Source organism: Lemur catta, chromosome 20 (assembly GCF_020740605.2).
Source record: "Lemur catta isolate mLemCat1 chromosome 20, mLemCat1.pri, whole genome shotgun sequence".
Classification (NCBI taxonomy): Eukaryota; Metazoa; Chordata; class Mammalia; order Primates; family Lemuridae; genus Lemur; species Lemur catta.
Window position 1 is genome coordinate 24,241,356 of NC_059147.1, and position 22,576 is coordinate 24,263,931.

The following is a 22,576-nucleotide window of genomic DNA, read 5'->3' on the forward strand; positions in this document are numbered from 1 at the left end:
GAGCCTGGTATTAACTTCCTTCTTTTCACGGGTCATTGCTCCTTGGGCTTCCTGCGGTCACCTCCCAAATACACGATTTATACTCAAATCCTCAAGGTCAGCTTCCGGGATAACTTAGTGCAAGACACTGGGTCAGTCACAGCCTCCGTGAGCACATGAGCAGCTCTGAGCTGACCCACAACATCCTCCTTTGATGGCCTCTGGCCCAGGAGCAGCCACCAGGCAGGACCCCCCGATACCGAGAGCCCCAAACCCTGTGCCTGACGTCGCAGCCGCAGCCTACAAACCTTCATGGGCTTAATGATGCCCTCGTTGAGGGTGGGGTTCGTTTCGATGGTGAACGTGTCCCTGTACTCGCCCTGCACGATGCTGTACTTGGTCTTGCGGTTCTGGGGCTCGTCTGGGTCCTCCACAAACAGAGAGCCCACGGCGCTGCCCACACGGATGTCTTCCGGCACAACAAATGTGTACTTGGCTGATGCAAACAGGACACCCCAAAGGGCACTGGGTTAATGAGACAGACAAGACAATTGTCCCCTATGCTGTCCTGACATACAGGAAATGGGCATGATAAGATAATGATAGCAATATTAATGCCCCTGGGATTCTGGGTCCCAGGGCAAAGAGGTTCTGGCCTACCTGTCCATCCATCCACTCATCCCTCTATCCGTCCAACAAGTGGTTATTGAGCGCCCACTGTATGCCAGGCACTTTGCTAGAGGCCCTATCAGTTGACAAGACAGACAAGTCCTGCCTTCGGGGAACTTATGCCATGCACAGCGAGGCCACTTCAGGAGAACTGGCCTGTCCCTGGGGAGGCTGAACTACTGCTTAGGGCATCAGCACTGGAGGGTGGGCACAGCCACCTGACTTCCCCCTCCAGCCCCGCCTGGGGCATGGGAAAAGCTCTCAGCAGACATCCTTTGGGAGAAGAATCAGTTTGTAGGTGGAGTCCCCAGCCCTGGCTCCGTGGATATAGAACTTTGCTGTCTCCCCGTTCACTGGCTTATGGGGATTTTCCATCTGGGACCTGAGTCTCAAGGCCTGGACTTCCCTGAGCCCATGAGGTCTGGGTGAAACTGTTCCTATGTCACAGTGGGACTCTGGGCAAGGTGGTGACGCCCAGCAGGGAGTGTGATTTCCCTCTGGCCTGTGGCAGGAGGCAGGACGGTGGCCTTGGGGATGTGGTATGGAGACAGAAGCAGGGCCTCCTCTCCTGGCACCCAAAGGACTATGGTCAGGGGAGAGGTAAAGGGATTGGGGGCTCCTTCCCCAGAGCCCTAAGTCACTGAGTCTGGAGTACCACCCCCAGGGCCCTGGAGGAGGGGCTCACTCTGGGTGAAGATGGGGAAGTTGTCGTTGACGTCCTGCAGAGTGACCAGCACGGTGGCCGTGCCCGAGTCCCCCCGGAGGCCCTGGGCATCTCGTGCTTCCACCACGATCTCGTACCTGGCCTGCGCCTCTCGGTCCAAGTTTTTGGTGGTTGTAAAAATGAGTCCTGCAAAAAGAGTCCCGGCAGGAGTGATGTTATGGGGGAGCTTGTAGAAAATATTGATGCCTGGGCCCTAACCGGAGAGACCCTGACTTCAGAGCTGATCCCACTGTGCAGCCAGGGCTGCGAACCGTGAGTCTACAACCCACCACATCCATGGCCGGCACTGCGAGGCCAAAGCAGGCCAAACGGTTTGGTTCAGTATTAGTCCTAGCCACCTGGAGCATCGTGCTGAGAAAGCGTATGAGTCCACATCCAGGCTCAGAGTGGAAGAGTGCTGTGATGGATTAGTGATGTCTACCTTGTGTACTATATGGTAGTAGTGGTCTCCGTGCTATGTATTTGCCACCCCTCTGAAAGACAGCATGCCTGGCCTGACCACCTGGGCTTCTGTCTTACTCCCAAGACTCAGTCCTTACAGTTTTTGGTTAAGTCATTGAGGGAACAATTATGATGGGCCATGCTCTGTCCATACATTGTCTAATTCAAACTTCACAGCTATCATACAAGTGAATATAAACGTTCCCTTTTTCTAAACAAGAAAACTAAGGCTCACAGAGATGAGTCGACTTGTCCAGGGTCTCCAGAGGGGCTGAGTAGCAGAGCTGGGTGAACCTGTGCCCAGAGCTGCTAACCAGTGTTCTCTGCTGCCTCTTGGTCACTGCTTGGGTAACAAGATCCTGATTTTGTTTCCAAGACTTGAGTCCGTGTCTTGGGCACCTGTATGTTTCCTCCTCTCTTGGCCAGCCATCTTACACATGATATGGACCACCTCTATGGGACAGTGTGGTTCAGTGGTTGGTGACACCTGTCGGACGGGGCTTCCCTGTGCACCTGGAATGTCCACTTTCCCCGTCCCTCCAAGTCAGTGCCTGCCCAGGAGGGGTTAGTCACACAGACCAGAATTATCGATGGCAAAATGTTCTTCCCCCTTCAGGATCTGGTACATGACAGAGGCGTGGTCTGCCAAAGTGGGGTCGTCTGCATCCATTGCTGTCACACGGATGACTGAGGTCCCTGTGGAGAGAGGAGCTTGGGTTGCTGCCTTGCGACCGCAAGGTCCCTCCCGCTGTGCCCCAGGCTGTGCTCTGTCCCCACCTCCCCCAGGTCCTGAGGAAGAAAAGGCAGCTGTGTTTTCTGAGGTGCGCGTGTGGGGACAAAGTGCTGGCAGTGGCAGGGGCCCGGCCGGGTCGACCTCGAAGGGGGCAGAGAGAACAGGTGGTTTGTGTGTTTACGATGGGGGAGCGGAGGGTTTGGGTTGGGGGGAGAAACCGAGGAGAGTAATGGGCTATCTCTCCCTCTTCTAGAAGGGTGGGAACAAAGGAATGGGAAGGTACCCCAAAGTGGTGGTGTCATGTCTTCTGTCTCCTTGACCTCCAGGGTCCCATACTTAGTGGGAAGGTCTGGTCCCAGGGCCCCAGCTGGACACCCTGGACTGAGGGGTGGAGGGGTGGGGGGGTCTCCTTTCTGGCGCCCTCTGGAGGCTGGGGGGAGGATTGAGGCAGTAGAGGAGTAACTTCCTCTGGGGACACACCTTGGGGCCAGGGCTCTGTACCCCACCCCTATTCCTGCACGGCCCCTAGAGATGACTCCTCTCGCCTCAGTGGCGGGGCTTGGCATTCTTCATGTGCAGAGACAGCACTCTTGATGTGCCAGTCCTGAGGGTCAGAGGCAGTGGGTGGGGTTTGTTCCAAAGAGTAGTGAGATACAGTGTCTCTGATGGCCAGGGCTCCGTCCGCGGTTAGGATCAGAGCTCAGTCTGTGACTCGTGTCAGAGCTTAGTCTTTAGGGACCAGAGTTTCTTTCAAGTCATAAAAAGTGGCAACACGGGCATTATAACCACTGCCCTGAACTCACCGAATTCTGACCCCAGGCAGTGAGGTAGCTGATGTGAGAGGTGTCCCCAGGGTGAGAATTCGGGAAGGATGGGGGCGGGGGAGGGGGAGGGACAGATCGGACGCTTACCCACAGCCGACATCTCGGGCACGGATGCGTTAAACAACCGGTGCATGAATACAGGCCAGTTGTCGTTCACATCGTGCACTTTGATGGTGAAGTTGGAAGGAGCCTCCAGGTTTCTGCCGGTGTCTTTGTCTACGATGAGGGCAACGAGGTGGTACTCGGAGATCTTCTCGCGGTCCAGCCTCTCGAAGGCATACACGTCGCCTGTTTCCGCGTTGACCTGGAAGACCTTGCCGACAGACTCTCCTTTGAGCAGGTACTTGGCGTTCCTGCGATTCGCGCTCGACTTGATCTAGGAAAGAAAAGGCCGTGTGAGCTGGCAGTGAACAGCGGTGGCTCTGTGCATGAGTGTGTGCACGCGAGTGTGCACGTGCATGTGTGTGCATGGGTGTAGGAATGTCTGTGTGCATGCGTGTGCATGTGTATAAGAATGTCCGTGTGCATGTATGTAGGAATGCCTGTGTGCATGCATGTGCATGTGTGTAGGAATGTCTGTGTGCATGTGTGTAGGAATGCCTGTGTGCATGCATGTGCATGTGTGTAGGAATGTCTATGTGCATGTGTGTAGGAATGTCTGTGTACATGAGTGTTCATGTGTGTAGGAATGTCTATGTGCATGTGTGTAGGAATGCCTGTGTGCATGCGTGTGCACGTGTGTAGGAATGTCTGTGTGCATGTGTGTAGGAATGTCTATGTGCATGTGTGTGCATACATCTGTGTGCATGTTTGGATACATGTGTGTATGTGCACATGTGTATGTGTGTGTGCGGTGCTGGCCAGGGGTCCTAAATGCGACACTGTGGTTTTGACAAGAACCCCTGATTCATCGCCAGTGAGTTGTCCTCAGCCAGGTCACTGCAAACACTGCACACACACATCGGTGTGAGTTGCCTAGCAGTGCCCAGGTATGCCCAGAATGGTGCCAGAACATAGCATGTGCTTAGAAAACATTTTTTGAGAGCAAGAGTATACTTGGTGTCGTTGGAAGGCAAGGGGTATTTTTGCCCAGAGAAGTCACTGAGTTGTAGTCACCCTGTTTGTAAAATGGAAATAATATCGCTTCTGATGTTGCGTTGCTCTAATGAGTAGAACAGCACTTTTGGAAATGATTTCCAGGAAACCTTGGCTTCGTTTGCCATTCCATACAAATATAGGGTCCCTGTCAGTGGTGTGCTGGGGCTGGTTTGTATCAGCGTGGCTTTGGAGAGCCAACTTGAATTTTCAGGAACTTTTGTGAGCTGATTGTTAAATACAGCCATTATTAAAAATTAAATGATATAAACTTGCAGTAAAATAAATCATATTAAAAACAAAGGTAACAAATACTCAGAATTCATCACTTCCTAATTATTTTACTAGGTTCTTGAGGTTAGTTATGTCTATTGTATTAATATCTGTGTGATGGAAATATTAAATAATGACGCGTTCATGCACATTTTCTCCCAACTCAGCCTTCAGTGTCATCATATTGACAGCTCGAAATAAGACATAGTGAGAGTATTTACACCACAGAAATTGGCAAATGCTACAAATCAGGACCTTTTCCCCAGCAGAGCCAGTTGTCAAACGTTTATCAGTACACCACAGGTCTCGGTCAGTTTAGTTTTGGATAAGCACATAAAATGTTCTCTTGGAGATACACAATGTGCAGTCCTGGCAGAAAAGAACTCCAGTGAGTTTCATTTAACTCAGGATTTTCCACACTTATTAGACCACTGAATTATTTTTCTTTGTAACAGGTACTGTTAATGTCCCAAGGAATTAGCTTTGGAACATAATCTATGTAAAGCATCTTGAGAACAGGGCTTTCAATAAACACTAGTTTGTATTAATAATAGATTCACTATTAAAGTTAAAGAATATTAGGTTAGAAATTGCTAAACATCCCATTTATAGAATCTTTAAAACAGAATATCAGGAGCATAAGATAATAGTGTTTCATGCAGGTAAAACGGTACTCTCTCAGAAGGTTGGAATCCAAAGACTAGAATCCAATTCAATTAACAATATAAAGTGGTGCCTACAAGATGCCAGGCCCCTGCTAGGAGCAGAGACATAGCACAGATGCCCTCTGGCTCTCAGGACCTGGGTTCGAATCTCTGAGGACTCCGAGGAAGGGCAACATTGAAAGGTCACATGGGGCAAAGGCCTCGCATGAAGGCATCTGATGGGGACTCTTTGGAAAGGATGGACTCCTCCAGAGAACTGAGAAATCCTGGAGTCCAAAGAGAGAAGAGGGAGATTCAAGAGAGGTGTGGCCACATCCCTGAGGTCCAGAAAGTGTGCCCGGGGTTTAGCGGCAGTGCAGTCATCAGAGCCCTGAGTGAGAGCAGTCACGGGGGTGGTGGGTGAGAAGCCAGATGGCAGAGGGTAGAGAAGAGCCTGGAAGGTGAGGAAGGGGGACAGGGAGGGCTGGGTGGGCAGCAGTGAGCAGTGGTGAAGCATCCCAGAGCAGGGAGGGGGGGACAGGGGACAGGGGGGTTCAGGAGGAGGTCCCAGGGGCCAGCATCCAGGATGTATGACGAACACCTGCCCAGGGGGCAAGAAGTGGTGCCCAGCTCTGTAACCTGTGGCCTATGGGGACAGCAGGGACTCAAAGAGAAAGGACAGTCTGGGGCGCTGTGTGGGTTGCCCAGGGTTAGGATAAGATGGCAGTCTTCAAACTCGGTTCTGGGTGGGTCAGGACCCCCGAGAGTAGGGCGGGAGGTGGGGAGGAGCAAGTTAGTTTGCACCTACTTTATTGGAGTTGTGTATGTGAGTTCCTGTGCATAGACGTTTCTGTTTTCCTTCTCTCCAATTTTTCTTAGGTAGACCTTATTTTTTAGAACAGTTTCAGATTTATAGAAAAGTTGAGAAGCTAGTGCAGGGGTCCAGGGGTTAACATCAGTGTCGGACGTTTGTTATAGTCAATGGACCAATATTGACACGTTATTATGAACTAAAAACCGTGGCTTATACAGCTTTCCTTAGTTTTTACCTATTGTCCTTTTCTAGGGACAGCACATGACATTTAGTCATCACATTTCTTTAAGCTTCTCTCATGGCTGTGGCATTTTCTTGGAATTTGCTTGTTTTCGATGACGTTGACAGTTTGGAGGGCCACCTGGCAGGTGTTTTGTAGGATGCCCCTCTGGAGGCGTTTGTCTGATGTTTTCCTTATGATTAGACGGGGGTTGTGGGTTTCGGGGAGCCTTTTCCACTCCTTTTCTAAGATCACTAATGACCGGTATTTGTATATTCAGAGGCCGCTCCCGGCTGCTGCCATTGTCCATCCAGGTCTGTAAACAAAGGCCCCAGGCTTTGACCTTGATAAACAGAGACTTCCTTTCCTCCGAGATTACGTTCTTGGGAGCCTGGGGGTGATCCTTGGAACCCTGTTCTTGCCTCTGCCAGGGTGTTTCTTGTTTCTTTCCAGGGTGGGGACCACGTGGGGTTCCTCTGTCCCTGGGCCCCATGCCAGGTGCCAAGCGGACGCTGTTGGCAGACGATGGCAGGCCAGTGCTCTTGCTGCTGCCCGAGGCCCTCGAGCGAGCCTCTCGAAAGTCACCCTGTCAGGGCTGCGACTGTGCAGGTGGCCCCTTCTGACTCACCTTGGAGACTTTCCCTGGGTCCGGCTGTTCCTTTCGGAGGCTGATTCATGGCACAAGTATCCCACTGGGGAGGACGTAAGCGGGTTGACGACATTTCCCCCTATGACACATTCGTGTTGGGAATCAAGACCTCCGGGTTCTCCTAGGGCTCTGTCCTGGTCTCCCTGTGTGACCCTGGGGAAGGGTGTTCCCCTCTGAGAGGCCATTCTTGGGGCGCAGTCAGCTGGCTGTGGGCAGCACTCTGAGTGGAGACCGCTCAGCTGGCCCCACTCCTTCCCTGGGTGGCTGGAGCATTTCTGGTGCCATGGCCAGACGGGGCCCTCCCATCAAAGGGTCCTCTCTGGCCTGTTCCTCTATGATCAGAGAGCACCCCTATCACCACCATTTATGGGTTTTCTTGACATGCTGCCCCTTGAGACCAGGGAGGGCAGACTGTTTCTGAAAGGGGCCAGATAGCAAATACTTCTGGCTGTGTGGCCATATGCTTCTTGTCACCACTACTCAGCTCTGCCATTGTAGCATGAAAGCAGCCATGGGCCATTTGAAAATGAATGAGGGTGGCTGTGTTCCAATAAAACTTTATTTACAAGAAGACGAGGCCATGGGCCAGATTGGGCGAGCAGGGGTAGTTTGCCGATCCCTGTGCTGGACCACCATCGCCGTGAGGGTGGGGACCGTGCCTGTCCTTGCCTGCCACTGTTGTCCTTCCAGTGCCCCGTCCAGTGCTTCGGCCTGACCTCTCTTTCTCCAGTACATTGACCTGTTCTTCTTTGCACCCGATGTTTGGATTCCAAGAAGCTGACTTGGTGGAATTTTAATGCACTCTAAAGAAACTTTCTTCCTCATTGAAAACTCTCAAAAATACGTAGTCCATCTACCTTTCATTGCGTGTGAAATTCCACCACCAGGACCAGTCCTTTGGATTAGAGTGGATGGCTGTGACATCAGTGACAATTTGGCATGCGAGGCAATTTAGTAGTCACTCAGACGAGCTCCAAGCTCTAGGAGGATGGGCTTGGATGGTCACATTTTAAAGGAGGAGGAAGGGAGGGTCAGAGACTCTGGCAGGCTTGGGTCAGGCATCTCATTATGGGTGTTCTGGAATTTGGGGAGCTACGTGGGGTCACAGGGAGCCAGGGAGGGGTAGTCTGAGAGAACAGGATATTTGAGAAGGTTCAGAGGCCTAGACGGGGATTGACAACAGTGGGCTGGATGATTCACTTTGTCACTAGCACAGTTTTGTCGAAGGTGGCTCAGGCATTTTCTGATCTCTCAAATGGGAAGATTTCATGGCAGCCTTGGCTGGCTCTGCCCTAAGCCCTGAACTGATATCTAGTCCACAGACTAACGTCTGGGAGAAAATGAACCATAGAGTTCACCATGAGCTCACCACCAACACCACCACCACTGTCGCCTCCACGACCTCACAACCATCATCTCCACCCCTACATCCGCCACAGTATCTATCGCCATCTCTCCCACCATCGGCACCACCTGCTGTCACCGTGGCTTCCCCTGCCCTGGGCGCCGAGCCTTACCTTGCCCACATAATGGGGCAGTGAGGTGTTTTTCTCTTCATCGATGTGCATCTGGTTCCAGATCCAGTCTCTCTTCTGGCGCCGGTGGGTGTGCAGCACGCTGGGGGTGTCCCGATGGGTGGGGGTGGCACCTGCTGCTGCCGCCGCGGCTGCCGCCAGCAGGCCCAGGCAGGCGCCCGAGGTGGCAACCAGCATCATGAGCCTCTGCATCTTCCCAGGAGGGACAGATCTGGGGACAGAGGAGAGGCACCCTCAGAGCATGGCGGTCACTGCCCAGGGCGCGAGCAGCTCCCACGGAGCACGGAGCTTCCTTCTTCTGTTCGCTCCTTCATCCTCCACTCCCTGCTGACAACAGCAGCACCAGCCCCTGTTCCTGCCCCTGACTAGCTCTGAGCCTGAAAGGGGGAAGATGGACCCAGAAACAGTCCCTACGTACGAGCCTGCGTGCTAGGGCGGGAGCAAGTGCAGGGGATATAAGAGCCCAGAGGAGGGGCTGCAGGGAAGGCCTGGAGGAGAGGGTGGGGCTGATGCTGACGGCAGCCCCCAAAGACCCGAGCAGTGGGTGCTCAGGTTATCCTCACTGTGCAAATGGGGAAACTGAGGCACAGAGATGTTAAGTTCACATTGGAGTAAGTGGTGGGGCTGAGAGTGGAACCCGGGTGTCTGACCTCAATGGCCAACATTTATCGAGCATTTATCATTTTCCTGACACCGTTCCAAGCACTTTGTCTGTGTTATTTCATTTAATCCTCCCAACAGCCCTCAAGGTTAGTATAATTGTAACCCTCATTTTATAGAAGAGCCGAGGAACTGAGAGGTTGAGTGACATTCCCGAGATCCCCCCGATTGTAAATTGCGGAGTCAGGATTTGAACCAAGGCTCTCTGGCCTAAAAGTCCAAGCTCTTCTTGCAGCCTTCGCCTGTCCCAGCCGCTGCTGTGGGTGGGATTTAAAGGCTCCTCTGAACAAACGTGCTCCCCTGGCCAGCCTGAAAGTCCCTTTGGCAGCTTTGCCTTGATGCTGCCTTCAGAAGGCTCTTAGGCAAATCCAGAGTCTTAACCCTCAGGGTTGGCCCCTCACCCCGGAGCTTACAGACAGTGGTCAGCTTAGGAGCTGTCACAGAGCAGGGCTTGAGAGCCTGGGTTCATAGCAATGGCTTCATAATTTGTGGAGCCTCAGTGCAAAATGTAAATGTGGGTCTTTTTTCAAAAGTTAAGACTTTTGAGGAGATAGAAGAGCATTAAATCAAACATGGGGCCCTTTTACGTGCAGGCCCTGTACGATTGCACAGGTTGCGCACTCTCAAAGGCATCCCTGTGGGCCAGGGACGTGGGTCACCCAGAGATCAAGGCCTGGCTTCATTCTGAATTCCAGGAACAAGAGTTTTCCCCACTGCTCCACGGTGGGTGCAGGCTGTGACCTCCATCTGTCCACGCATGCTGGGTCCCTGTATCACTGACCTGCAGCTCTGGGGATGGTGGAGGAGAAGAGCAAGTGGGTGGGAGTGGCGGCCAGTCAAGCATGGAAAGAGACAAGGACCCATGGGCTGCTGGATGGGGTGGCCTCCTCCCTCGGCTGTCCCCTGCCCTGGCCGGAGGGCTAGGCTGTGCTCTGTACATCACAGGGGGTTTATAAACTCTAGTAACATTTCCTCTGAGCCACTGGCGCCAGGCTGGCCTTACTGAGGGCCGAGGGTGTGCGTGGGGCCAGCTGTGTCTGGCCTGCTGACCTTAGCATTCAGGGCCTCTGCCTCTGGCCCAGGAGGAAGTAGACCCCCAGGGTGGGGATGTGCCCCAGAATGCAGGTGCCATGTACCTGGGAGAAGGCCCTGCTGCCTCCGGGCCTCAGTTTCCTCCATAAATGAGGGGGTCAAGCTGGAAGAGATCCGGTGCCCTTCCTTTCTTGGAGGATGTTGCAGGCAGGAGGAAGGCGGCGAACAAAGGCCTGGAGGAGGGCAGGGGCGAGGCTGGGAGTCCTGGCCAGGAAGCTGGTCCTGACTCGGGGGGAGGTGGTAGACGTGACCCCTGCCCCAAGGCCCGGGCCCTATGGGCCACTTCCTTCTTTGCCCAGAAAGGAACTGCAAGTCTTGGTTCTTTCTTCCTTCCTCAAGTGAGAAGTGACTCAAGGACGATAAAGTAAAACAAATCGAAGTGAAACCAGAAGCCAGAGGGAGAGTTCTCCGGGCTCTGGGCAGGGTGCGGTGAGAGTCCAAGCACGGAGCTGGTAGGGTTTGAGTGCCTGCTGTATGCAGGGCTCTATGCTAGGCACTGGGGTACAGCAGGGGGTGAGACAGACAGGACCTGCCCTGGGGACACTCACACTGCAGTGGGGACAACAGGGAAATGAGTAAAGGAGGAAAAGCATCAGCTAATGATCCCAGAGCTGCTCAGGGAACTGTAATGGGGGGATGTGACACAGGGTGAGGGAGCGGCTGAGACTGTGATGAAACCAACACTTGTGACTCCCCGAGGACATGCTGGTTCTACCCCACCGATGGTCTAGTTACCATTCTTGTCCGTTAACACTCCATCATTTAGTTGTGGAGTTTGCAAGTTATTCTGTTCGCCCTCGCCACCCTGCCAGACCTGCTCCCCTGGCCCTGCCCTCTGCTCTGCATCAGGGGGGCTGCCCCGGCCCCCTGGCCCTGGCTCTGGCTGTCTTTGGCCAGCAGGGGCCCCAGCAGGCGCGCGGAGGGAGCGGGGAGAGAAGCGAGGGTCTTTCTTTCCTCCTGCTGTCTGCTCCGGCCGGGCTCATGTTTCTTGCTGCGGCTACATCTTTCCAAGGGGACAGCCTCTCACCGGCAGCCCCTCTGTAGTTCTGTCCCTCCCTAGGTCTGGGAACACCCTCCTCTTTGTCCCTTTGGCGGTGGGGCAGTAACAGCTTCCTAGCATCCATTTGTTTCTTTAACCAAGCTCATCTCTCTGTAAGCAGTTCCCTTCATAAAGTCTCCTCATTCAGACCCCGTAGGGCAAACTCTGTCCCCTGCCGGGGACTCATTCTGATGCAGTGGACAGGAACAGTGGTTTTTGGATGGGGACCTAGAGCTGACAGCAGCCATCAGCTGAACAACGAAATACAGTCACGTGCCCCATAACAACATTTTGGTCTGTGATGGTCCCACAAGATTATGATGGGGCTGAAAAATTCCTGTCACCTAAGGATGCTGCCGCCATCGTGACCTCGTAGCAAAACGCGTCACTCTCCTGTTTGCGATGATGCTCGTGTAAACAAACCTACTTTATGAACTTTATAAAGTAGAAAACTTACAGTAAGCTAAGGTTAATTTAATTTTAAAGACAGAAAAATATTTTAAAATAAATTCAGTGGAGCGTAAGCGCAGGAGTAGCGGGCTGTGCCGTGTAGACTAGGTGTGTAGCAGGCTAGGCCGTCTGGGTTGGTTTGTGTAAGTACACGCTACAGCACCTGCACGACAACATTGCCTTTTTCAGCCTGCACCCCTGCGATGCCTGACTGTGACACATTGGCCTTCAGTAAAGCAGAGTCCACAGTCACAGGCTGACCACGTGGCTCAGAGGGACATTAACCCCTTGGTGGGCTTTGGCTGGCCCCACATACAGTGTTCTTGGAACATGCAGAAAAGCCCCCGGGATTCTGTTCTGTGTCCAGCAGAGACCCTGCCGCGAGCCCTGGAGAGAAACCCCTTGGCCCACATGGGTCAGCTTCAAGCTCCCGTCCTCTTATGGGACTAATGCTGCCTCTCGTAGTCACCCCTCGTCACCAGTGTGTCATTTGCTAGGGCGGGGGGAGGTCTGTGCACTCAGCTCCCATCAGTCAGCTGTTAGTGAGGAGGCAGGACCTGGGAGATGGGGGTCGAGTAACCCGGTCTCCTGCCCATGCCGGAGCCCCGAGCACTCTCCCAAGACAGGTCTCTGTTCCCTGGGGTGGTGGAGGGGCGCTGACATCCCTGAGCACCCCTCTGAGGCCTGCGTTATTTCATTTAAACCTTGCAACAACCCTGCAAGGTAATCCGACTTTGCAGGTGAGGAAACGGATGCTCAGAGAGGTGGAGTGAGTCGTTCCAAGTCACACAGCAACAAGAGCCGGGGCTTGACTTTAGGCTGCCTTTCCCCCAAAATAGTGCTTTTTGCATCATGCCACCTTCTCTTTACCTCAGTGGTGACATTCACATGTAATAGTAATAATAACAAACTGTTCTCAGTGCTTGCATTTCATAGCTGCCACCTCATTTAATTTTTATACCGTCCCCAGGATGAAGGAATTATCATTCCCATTTCACAGATGAGGAAACAGGCTCCGAGACAAACAACTCATAAATGGTGGATCTGGAACTCTCACCTAGATATAGTTTTTTCTAAATCTTGGGCTCCTTCTACACTTGATCTCAGAGGGACCAGTGGGACCTTTCTATTTGAAAAGCCATGTTCATTTGTGCCTTTTGCCTTTTGTGTTAGAAATTTGGCCACCGATGTGGAAGCCGAGGGGAGGAGTTTTGTCAGACAATCGTTCCTCCTCCTCCTGCGGATGGAGAGGAAGTCGGGTGGGCAAGTTCGCTACGGCCATGGCTGGAAACAGAATTTCCCTTGCTCGCAGCCTCTGGAGCTGTGGTCAGAGCCCCTTGTTATCGGAGGGACTCAGCCTGTTGCTGGGTGGATTTGGGGCACCACAGACATTCAGATTTTGGAAGTGATTTCCGTGTTTGGAAAATCCCAGCTGAGCAGCCCAGGAACTTGCCTGACCACGGTAATGATCGGGGAGGGGACACTCTGGCCGCTCAGGTGTGGGTGCTGGGTATGCAGAGGCCAGGTGCCTGCCTGTGTCCCTGTCTTCCAGGATGCTTGACGATGCCCCTGTCCCTGGAGCCATGTTAGAGGCTTTGGGGGGGTTCCAAATGGATGAGCGTGGCCCCTTTGTGTCCTCAGTCAGTCTGAAAAGGTCTGGAGGACCCAAAATTGGAGGACAGAATGGCCCAAAGCCCCTGGTGAGCAGGCGTGGAGCCCAGGATAAGGAGCAGGACAGCCGCAGAGAACCGGGGGCCCAGCTGGGCTCCTCCAGGCCCTGAGGGGAGGTCGGGAGCTCAGAGCCTCCTGCGTCCAGGTCTGTATCTATAGTGGATGAGGCCACTGGGGTCCGAGCCCAGACACCGGGGCCAGGCGTGTGGACTGAGCCAGCTGGGCAGCCTGAGAAGAGGACAGGGGGCCTGTGGCTTTTTCTGACCCTTTCTAGTCACCTCTCTGGGTTCCCGAGTGCCTGGTGAGCCTGCAAGTGACAGCGACTCTCTGGGAAAGCTCCCCACCCCAACCAGGCTTGGTCACACCCTCCCTGCCTGTGCACTTGCTGTCCTCTCTCCTTGCCTGGTCTCGGTCACGTGAGCAGTCACTCCTCGGCAGCCCTCTCAAGAGCCTGGGGTCACGCAGTCATTCAACAAAGATTTACTGAGCATCTACTATGTGCGAGGCAATGAATGCCATATGGGAGCAGACATCGGTTCGGTTCCAGTTACGTAGGAGAGATGGACGCTAACCATGTGATGAAAACTGCACCGTTTTAAATTGTGACATGCGCCTTGATGGAGGAACGTAGGAGAGAGCACGGAGAGGGGGTGGGGGGCCCTGATGGTGCTAAGGGCCGCAGTCCCAGCGGCGAGTCTTGCTTTTCTCACTGACCCAGTGTGGGACATCAGGCAAAGCGCCCTGCGGTCCCTTTCCCGTTGTGGGCACTCAGGTGTCTCTGGTCTCTGGGGTTTGACCCAGAAGGGGCTGTGAGGTCGGCTGAGCTCTGTGTTCTCTAAATGACAGTGTCCAAAGGAGGGGCTGGGGCACATTGGAAGTGAGGGCGGGGAGGGGCTGGAGCTGCTTCTCTCGGACTCCCTGGGACTCCTGCTTCGTAGCTAAATAGACTGTAGCAAGTCTGGACCCTGCTGGGAGCCCCTCAGTGGGGCAGCCCTGCAAATGCGCCCGGGTGGACCTGACCCTGACCACCAGACCCTGCCCTCCACCTGCCCAGAGCCCTCCTCAAACCTTGGATTCCAAGGCCAAGTCCGGGCTTTGGGGGGTGAGTTATTGGACAGGCTGCAGGGCCCCGGGTGTGGGGTAGAGGGAGGCTCCAGGTCAGGGACACACACGCGGCATCCTCAGGCCGCACGGACCCCAACACAGTCAGATGTACCTTCGCAAGTACACACCCCGCCCACAGGCCCCTGCCCACGCCAATCCCGCAGGGCTCCTCCGAGCAGGGCCGGCCACTCTGCTCCCCAGCTCACCCGCCTTCAGCTAGGACGAGATCTGGCAGCTGAGCTCAGCGCCAGGGAAAGCCTCAGAGTGTGGTCGGCAGGCTCAGTCCCAGCCCAGCCTCCCGCAGGCCCTGGACTCCAGCCCAGAGGCCTCGGGTCAGGGATGAGGGCAGGGCGGTGGGAGGAGGTGGCCCAGAACACGCAGGAGGTGTGTCTGCGGAGGGGGGCGCAGGGGCTCAGCTCCCTGTGTGGCCCTGGGCGGCGCTCCCTGCCCCCACATCTTGCATCTCAGGCTAGAACAAGGCAGGGGGACCCAAGGATCCCCAGACTCCTCCAGGGACTCCCAAATCGGGCCTTGGCAGCCACAGACACTGGTGGGATGAAGAGTGAGGCCCTCGGGGCCTCGGGGATGGGGTTTGGCCAGCAACCATGATTCGGTTCCTTGGTGTTTCTCCCAGTTTGTGGCTCAGTTCGGCCCTGGGACCTGCTCCTGCGGGTCCCATACCTGCTGCCCACCCCTCAGGGTTCTGCCAACAGCCTCTCTCATCTGGATTCTCCTCGCAGCTGCTGCCCACCCTCCTTGGCTCCCCACCCCCTCCTCAGCAGCCTTCAGGGCCCAGCACGGTGCACCTTTGCCCACCCCACCTCCTCTCCTCCCCTCCACCTTCCTGCCCTTGTAGTTGTGAGGGGAACTAGAAGTTTCTGAAATGCTCTTCCTCTTACCAGCAGGCTTTTTGCACAGGCTGTTCCCTCTGCTTGGAATGCCTTTCCTTGCTGTGCTCACTGAGTGAACACTTTACTTCTTTTCAAGACCCAGGCCACCTCTTCCACAAGGTCTCCCGATGCCACAAGCCCCCAGCACAGCCTCTGCCTCCCTCCCCGAGTGTCTCTGCCCAGGCAGGTTCTGAACCTGAGTCTCCGCTCCTCCCCGAATCCAGGTGCCTGAACTCACGGCCCGAGACCTGGGGGTGTCAAAGCCCCCACTGCTGCCTGTCAGCCTGGCCCTGTCTCCAGTTCTGGTCTTGCCACTTGTTCCCTTCCTACTCGCCTGTACATTTGCAGACAACACCTAGGGTGGCCAATCATTGGTATAACCCAAAGCAGCTGCTCCCCATCCCCAAATAGCTCCTCAGGTGGCCTATCATACTGTCAGACATGCCACTTTTAGGATTTTGATCCCTTGGGGACAACAAGACCATCCTCCTCAAGAGTCCCCAGTGAATGAACACGTACCCCTAAGCAGAGGACCTCTTAAAGCAGGGCTGGCAAATCAGAACTCATGGGCTGCCACTCGTCCCTTCCCACACCCATGGCAGACATCACTAATCAATCACAGTGTTCATTCCCACTGAACTTGAATTCAGTCCTTGAATCCTCAACACAGTCTTTGAGGTAGAGGATACCAGTTGACCAGACCAAGTTTTTGATGCAAAACAAATCTGTGCTGGGTCCCCGGGCTGCAGCTCATCCAGTCTTCTGATGGGACAGCGCCAGGCTTCAAAGAGAGAACACCCATCCTAGGGAGCCTCTTCCAGCCTCCTCTGGGCTTCCTGACTTTGACTGGGACTGTGGGGCAGTGGGAGCAGCAGCAGGGGACCCATGCACCTGCCTGTTTGAACCTGCCCAGGAACACTGTGACCTTGGGCCTGTCCCTTGCTCTCTGAACCTCAGCTTCCTCCTCTGTAATGGAGGTGACAACAGCTGTCTCTCTGCACTGGAGGATTAAATGAGATCATGGGTGCACCGCTGGCACACAGTAGGTGCTCAGTAAGTGTGTGGGTATCTTGACTCCCATCTACCCACCCCCTCCAGCCTGGCAGCTGTGGCTTCAGCTGGCCGACTCACACCTGACCTCACTTCCTGGCTGGGCCCGGGCCCACCTCCCCTCCCCATGTTCTCTCCAGAAGGAAATCTCATTCCTTGCCTGCCTGGCCCTGTCCCGCAGGTCCCGCTCCCTCCTCCTTCCAGTGTCTGTATCTGCCAGGATCTGACCATTGAGCTGTGGCCCGAGGCAGACAACCTGGAGGTCCCTGAACGAGCTTAGGGACCATCCCCTGCCCTGGAGAGACGGGTAGACTGAGGCCTCCCGGCATCTGGGCTCCTGTCCTCCCTCCAGGAAGCCATCTGTGATTATCCACCTGAACCAGCTTGAACCTGGACCAGGACGGGCTTTTCAGTAGCTCCTCAGCCAGAAGTCAAGCTCCTGAGTGCAGGACCCGTCTTCTAGAACACTCCCTCCCTAAGATCACTGGGCTCCTGGCTTGTCCTTGCGCCTGCTTCTGTGGCCCGGGCTGCCCGCCTTCTCCCCTCTCTGAGCGTCCCTGTGGAATGAGGCACAGGCTGCGGGGTCAGAAGGGGATGACCTCACTCCCATCCTGCTTCCACCTTGGACTAGCCGTGTGACCTTGGACTGGCCGCTCAGCCCCTCTCAGCCTTGGTGGCTGCATCTGTCAAAAGGGAATTCTTGTAGTAATGTCAGGATGGCCGAGAGGGTGCAGAGAGGTGACGGAGGTTACAGGAACGGGTCCGTGCGGGCAAAGGGCCCAAGCTTTTTCCTGGGATGGTGGCCACTGTGTCCACTGCGTGTCCCTGAGGCCGCAGTGGAGCTGTGAGTCATCCAACTTTGGGAGAAAATAACTGGCCCCTCTGGCTTCCTGCCCCCATGTCCGGCCCTTGTTCGGCAGCACAATAGCCCAGGCTGAGACGGCAGGGTGGCAGCTTAACCCCTTCAAGGCCAGTAGACACCCCCCCTGCCCCTCGCCACAATACGCTGGAAGTGGCAGGGCTGCCCGGGGGGCTCAGCAGCTCCTTATGAGGTCACCTCCCCTTTGGAGGTCACCTGCTACCCTCCGCCTGAGTCCCATGGCTCCCCACCACCTGAGGGTCATCCTGGTCCTGGCTCTGGTGGCCTGCAGCGTCACTCTCTGCTCTGAAAAGCCCTCCAGGCACACCAGCCTCCCCTGGTCTGGGCACGGAGTAGGTGCCCACAGGTGCCCACCAAAGGAAGAGCAGAGTCCTCTCCCTTGGACCCCTCCCGCGCCGCTGCTGGGCACCTGACCCCGTGAGTCAGGGTCAAAAGCTTCATGACATTCATAGCCACGGTCAGGTCTGGGGTAGCAGGTTGATTCAGCCACCATTCCTTAAAGACCCCCTGCTACGAGCCCTTCCCAGAAGCGGGGGCGCACATCACCTCAGTTAATTGACCGAGGAAGAGACTGTTTCCCACATTTTACAGACGGGAGACCTGAGACCTCTACAATGCGTGGAAAGAGCCTGGGCTTTGCAGGTGAGATCCTGGTTCGAATCCCCACGCCGCCTCTTCTCCTCCACTGAGATAGGAAGAAAGAATATATCTACCCTTCGGGGCTGCTGATAGTAAACTAATGAGCCCACATCATCTGTAGTTCCCACAGTGAACTGCAGAAAGAATCACTGTCCCCATTGTTCAGACCAACAAACTGAGGTTGGGGAGTCTGGGTAACTTTCCGCGGTCACAACACAGCACATGGGAGAGCGGAGATCTGTCCCCAGGGTCCCCAAGCCCGGCTCTCGCCCAGACCTCCGGCGTTCAGGGCCGCCTGGGGGGCTTCCCTGGGCTATGGGGGCCTTGGGGCCTTTGGGTGTCGAGGAGAGAAAGGGTGGGCCATTTTCCCAACTACAGCGCCCTCAGCACACAGCCGGCCGCGGTGGCGTTTGGGGCAGGGAAGGGGCGGGATTTCATAGGCAGGGCCGCTAGTGCCCAGAGCCAGGCCTCCGCTTGCCTGTCCTGAAAATGGGGACACGGGCTGGCGGAGAGGGGCTGAGGCTCAGAGCTCCCGACACAGAGCCTCGTGGGGGTTGAGGGTAGGGGTGAGGGGTGGTGCCAGGCCTTGGTAAGTCCTCTCCCACAGGGGAAACCAAGGCCTGGGTGCCAGGCCTCTGCCCCGGCACATGGGACAACTGGGGCAGAATCCTCAGCCCTGGGATGCCCGTTTGTGCCCCTGGCACCACCGCGGGGCGCCCCTTCCCTGGCCTTGCTCTCCCCAGGGAGCCGACGGCGTCCGATCTACAGACGGGGAAGCCAAGGACCCTCCCACGCGGGGCCCCCACTCACTGCGCCCGTGGGCTGAGGGGCGTCTCCGTCCGTCTGTCCGTCCGTCCGTCCGGGGCCGAGTGTGGTGTGGACTCTGCCGGGCGGCCGACCCGCCTCTCGAGGGGAGCCACACCCCGACGGCGAGGGAGGCCTGGCCGCCGCCCCTTCAGGTTTTCCAGCTGGCCCTGGCCCACTTCCCCCCGGGACGGTTTCCTGTTATTGTTCCTTTGTGAGGGCCGGGCTGGCTGCAGACAGGCAGCCCCCGCGGTGGGCCGCAGCCTCGGCCCGGCAGGCTGTCCCCATGGGGGCCTAGCCCTGACCCCGGCCTGGGACGCGCAACTCAGACCCCAGCTCTGAGCCCAGCACCTGCCACGGGCCTGCTGTGGGACCCCAGGTCCCCCAGTGTCACCTCTAACCCTCCTTGGAACCCTGAAGGCAGGTGTCCTCACGCCCATCTAACAGCCCGGGAAGCGGAGGCTCACGGGTTTAGGGTGCTTGTCCACCCAGCCGCGGTGCAACGGAGCCAGAAATCCCGCTGGGTCAGCCTTGGCCAGAGCTGGATCTTCCAGGGTGACCCTGTGACATCCTTGGGGGGACAGGCTTTAAAGGTGATGGGGAGGCTTCGAGAGCCTTCGGCGTGTGTCGGGTGGGAGATGGGGAACAGACAGCACCTCTTGGCTCTCCCAGGTCGGGGTGGGCCAGGCCTCTGGCTCTAAGGCACCAGCTTGGGTCTGTGGGGGCCATTTGGGTTTAGGGATATTGGGTGGAGCCAAGTAACCTGGCTTTGCTTCTGATGTGATCATGGGCCAGTCCTGTCCCTGTGGAGCCTTAGCTTCCTCATCTGTAAAATGGGGATAATCTTAGCCTCAACTGCACAAGGCTCTTGAGGTAAGCAAGAATCGAAGAGGGGCTTGGAGGACAGTGAAGCTGAAGGCTGGACCAGAACCCGTCGGAACCAAGAGGCTGGAGATGGGGAGGGCTGAGAGCCATAGGAGGGGCTTCCGCAACCTGCAGGTGCCTGGGCCCCGTCCCAGACCAGCTGATTTGCAACCTCCCAGGGCAGCGCCCGGGAATCTGTGCGCTGAGGAGCTGCCGCTGTGTTTCCATAGGGGAATGGCTGGGAGTCCTGAGCTTGTTCCATTGTACAGCTGGGCACGCAGAGACCCTGAGACGGACGGGCCTTGCCCAGGGGCACTCAGTCAGTGCACGAGATGGGGAATGGGGGTCTAAGGGTATTTTGTTGGGGGCGGAGGAGATGAAGATTTCTCTGTTTCAGGCAGGTTGAATTTGAGCTGCCCGTTAGACATCCACGTGGCAATGGCAGGTCAGTGGTTGGATACCGGGCTGAGTCCACTCTGGGGATGAGGCTTGGGACCCATGAGCTTGCGGCTGGCACCTGAGGCCGTGGGAGTGGACGAGCTTGCAGGGAGGGAGGCCTTGGGCCCGCTGACATTTGTGGGTCCTTTAGAAGAAGGTCCAGCGAGGAAGGATGGAGGCCAGGAGAGGACAGGGGAGGGGCCAGCCTGGGTAAGGAGAGGGCGGGGACTCGACTGCTGGATTTGGAAGACGAGGTCATCGATGACTATGACCAGAGTAAGTTAAACCGAAAGGAGTAGACAAGACAGATTGGAGGGGCCCGAGAAGGGCGGATGGGGAAGGGGAGTCGTGTGGCTGTGGCTCCTTCCCCAAGTCTTGCAGTGAACGGGAGCGGAGAAGCGGGAGGGTTTTTTTAAGCTATGGCGGCATGCTTGTGTCCCCAGGGAGCGTCCAGCAGACAGGGCAGGCAGATGATGCTGGGGTGAGAAGAGTGACCTGCTGGAAGGAGAACAGTCCTTGGGGCGGGATTCTGAATGCGGTCCAGCACATGCAATCACCGTTTGTGGAATGAACAAACAACAGCTCAGCGTTTCCTTTTCCAATGGGATGAACTCTGTCTTCTCCCAGAGGGTGGGCTGGCCGCAGAGGGGCTGGGACAGGCCAGCGCCCCGTTCCCTGTGTCCCAGCCTGCTGTCTCCTTGCCCCGGCTGTGCCGACTGCCTGCCCTCATGGTCTACGTGCCCATGGGGACATGCCAGCCTGGGCTTTGCTTCCTGCCAGATCTCAGACTCGGGGCTGGTGGCAGGTGGGGACAGAGCCTGTCCTGGCCCCATCTACTGGTCTCCTTTGTACTCCCAGTGCATGAAGAAGTTGACTCTGCCCTGAAAACTGCTGTGCCATGTGTGTCGTCCATAAACAAGGGAATGGTCTGCCAGGCACGCGCCTGGGAGCCAGGATACCAGGGGTAGTTTGGACTGCAGGAGGGGAGGCTAGTGCCGCCTGGGGCTCCCTGGGGACCTCACACCCGATTTCTGGCACTGGCCAGCCCCTGCTCCAGCCCCGCTGGAGGCAAAGGTGGTAACAGGAGGGCACAAGGTCAGGAAGTGCCATTGGGAGGGCAGGAGCCAGTAGTGGACCAGCAGGAAGTGGGATGATCTGCGAGGCCAGATTAGCAGGGAGGAGGAAGCAACGATGGAAGCCGTGGTGGGTGGGTGTACCCACAGCGAGCCCCAGGGACGCCCGCAGGGAGCCCTGCTGGGAGAGGGACTGGCGTGGGGATTGCAGACCCAGGATCAGATCCTAGCATGGCCAGTTGCTGCCTGTATGACCCGGGGCAGCGACCTGCCTCTCTGAGCCTCCCTGTTTCCTCGCCTGTGAAATGGATTACCTGGTGGGACTTTGCAGGGCTGTTGGGAAGACCAAATGAGACAATGAGAATAAATGACAGTACCCACAAGCCGTCCTGAGGAGATGTTTCTCAAAGTGTGGCCTTCGAGCCATCTGCCCCTGGATCTCTTGGAGTGGGTGTTGAAAATGCAGATTCCTGGGCTCCACCCCAGGCCAATGGGGTCCGAATGGCTGGCGATGGAACCCCAAGACCTACATGTCTGTAGCTCCTCAGGCGACATGTTTGCATGCTCGTGTCTGAGGACCACAGTTGCCGTGTGTGCTGGCAGCACACTGAGCTCTCATGGGACTCCTCAGTCAGCCCTCAGGACGATCCTGGCAGGTGGTGCTATTGCTAGTTCCATTGTACAGATGGGAAAACAGAGGCTGGGGGGTTAAGTGCTCCCTGAGATCACAGAGCTTGTCAGCAGTGGAACAGAAATTCTCACCCAGGCGCTCAGAGCTCCCTTTCTCCCCCCAACAGTGTGAGACACCGAGGAGAGCATGGGGACAGGGAGGTGATGCCCTTGGCTTCAGCAGAGGGGGCCGGTGCCCAGGCTGTCCCACCTACTGTGTTTCCTTCTCTCTCCGCCGTCTCCTGCTCACAGAGCCCCATCAGCCTTTTCCACCCAGATCTCACCTCCTCTGTGCTCCCGGAGCACTTTAAACAGAGCCCCTTCACGGCCCCCCTCCCCTCCCCCACCCAGGTCATGTCTCATTCGGGTGCTGGTCCCTGGCGCTGGGCACAGGGTGAGTTTTCCTTTAGTGGGGACTTGAAACGGTGTGTTCCGCAGTCAGCGCACTGCGGGCCAGATCTCCGCTTCCTCAGGGGTCCTCTGGGGGTGCAGGGCTCTTCCCCTCTGCTCTGGATGGCCCCTGCCTCTCTGCAGAGAGCTGGGGTCCCCGCGACCCCTCCCCACGCCCCCTGCTTTCCCACCCGGCTTCCCTCCTGCCTGGAAGGACGCCACTTCTCAGTGTGGCCGGCATAAGTGCCGTATTTGTATTCCTT

The 22,576-nt window shown here is 56.3% G+C and overlaps 1 protein-coding gene across 1 annotated transcript in view; it reads right to left on the reverse strand.

The window, feature by feature from the left end:
- The window catches only part of CDH5 (cadherin 5), a 30,922-nt gene extending 11,840 nt beyond the window's left edge, over positions 1-19,082 (reverse strand). Inside the window, exons 1-6 of the mRNA XM_045533144.1 lie at positions 18,886-19,082; positions 8,583-8,811; positions 3,458-3,746; positions 2,393-2,509; positions 1,334-1,498; positions 288-475 (exon numbers count right to left, since the gene is read on the reverse strand). Coding sequence (XP_045389100.1) covers positions 288-475; positions 1,334-1,498; positions 2,393-2,509; positions 3,458-3,746; positions 8,583-8,792 — 969 coding nt within the window. The 5' untranslated portion in view covers positions 8,793-8,811; positions 18,886-19,082. The remainder of the gene's footprint in view (positions 1-287; positions 476-1,333; positions 1,499-2,392; positions 2,510-3,457; positions 3,747-8,582; positions 8,812-18,885) is intronic.
- Positions 19,083-22,576: the final 3,494 nt, after the last annotated feature.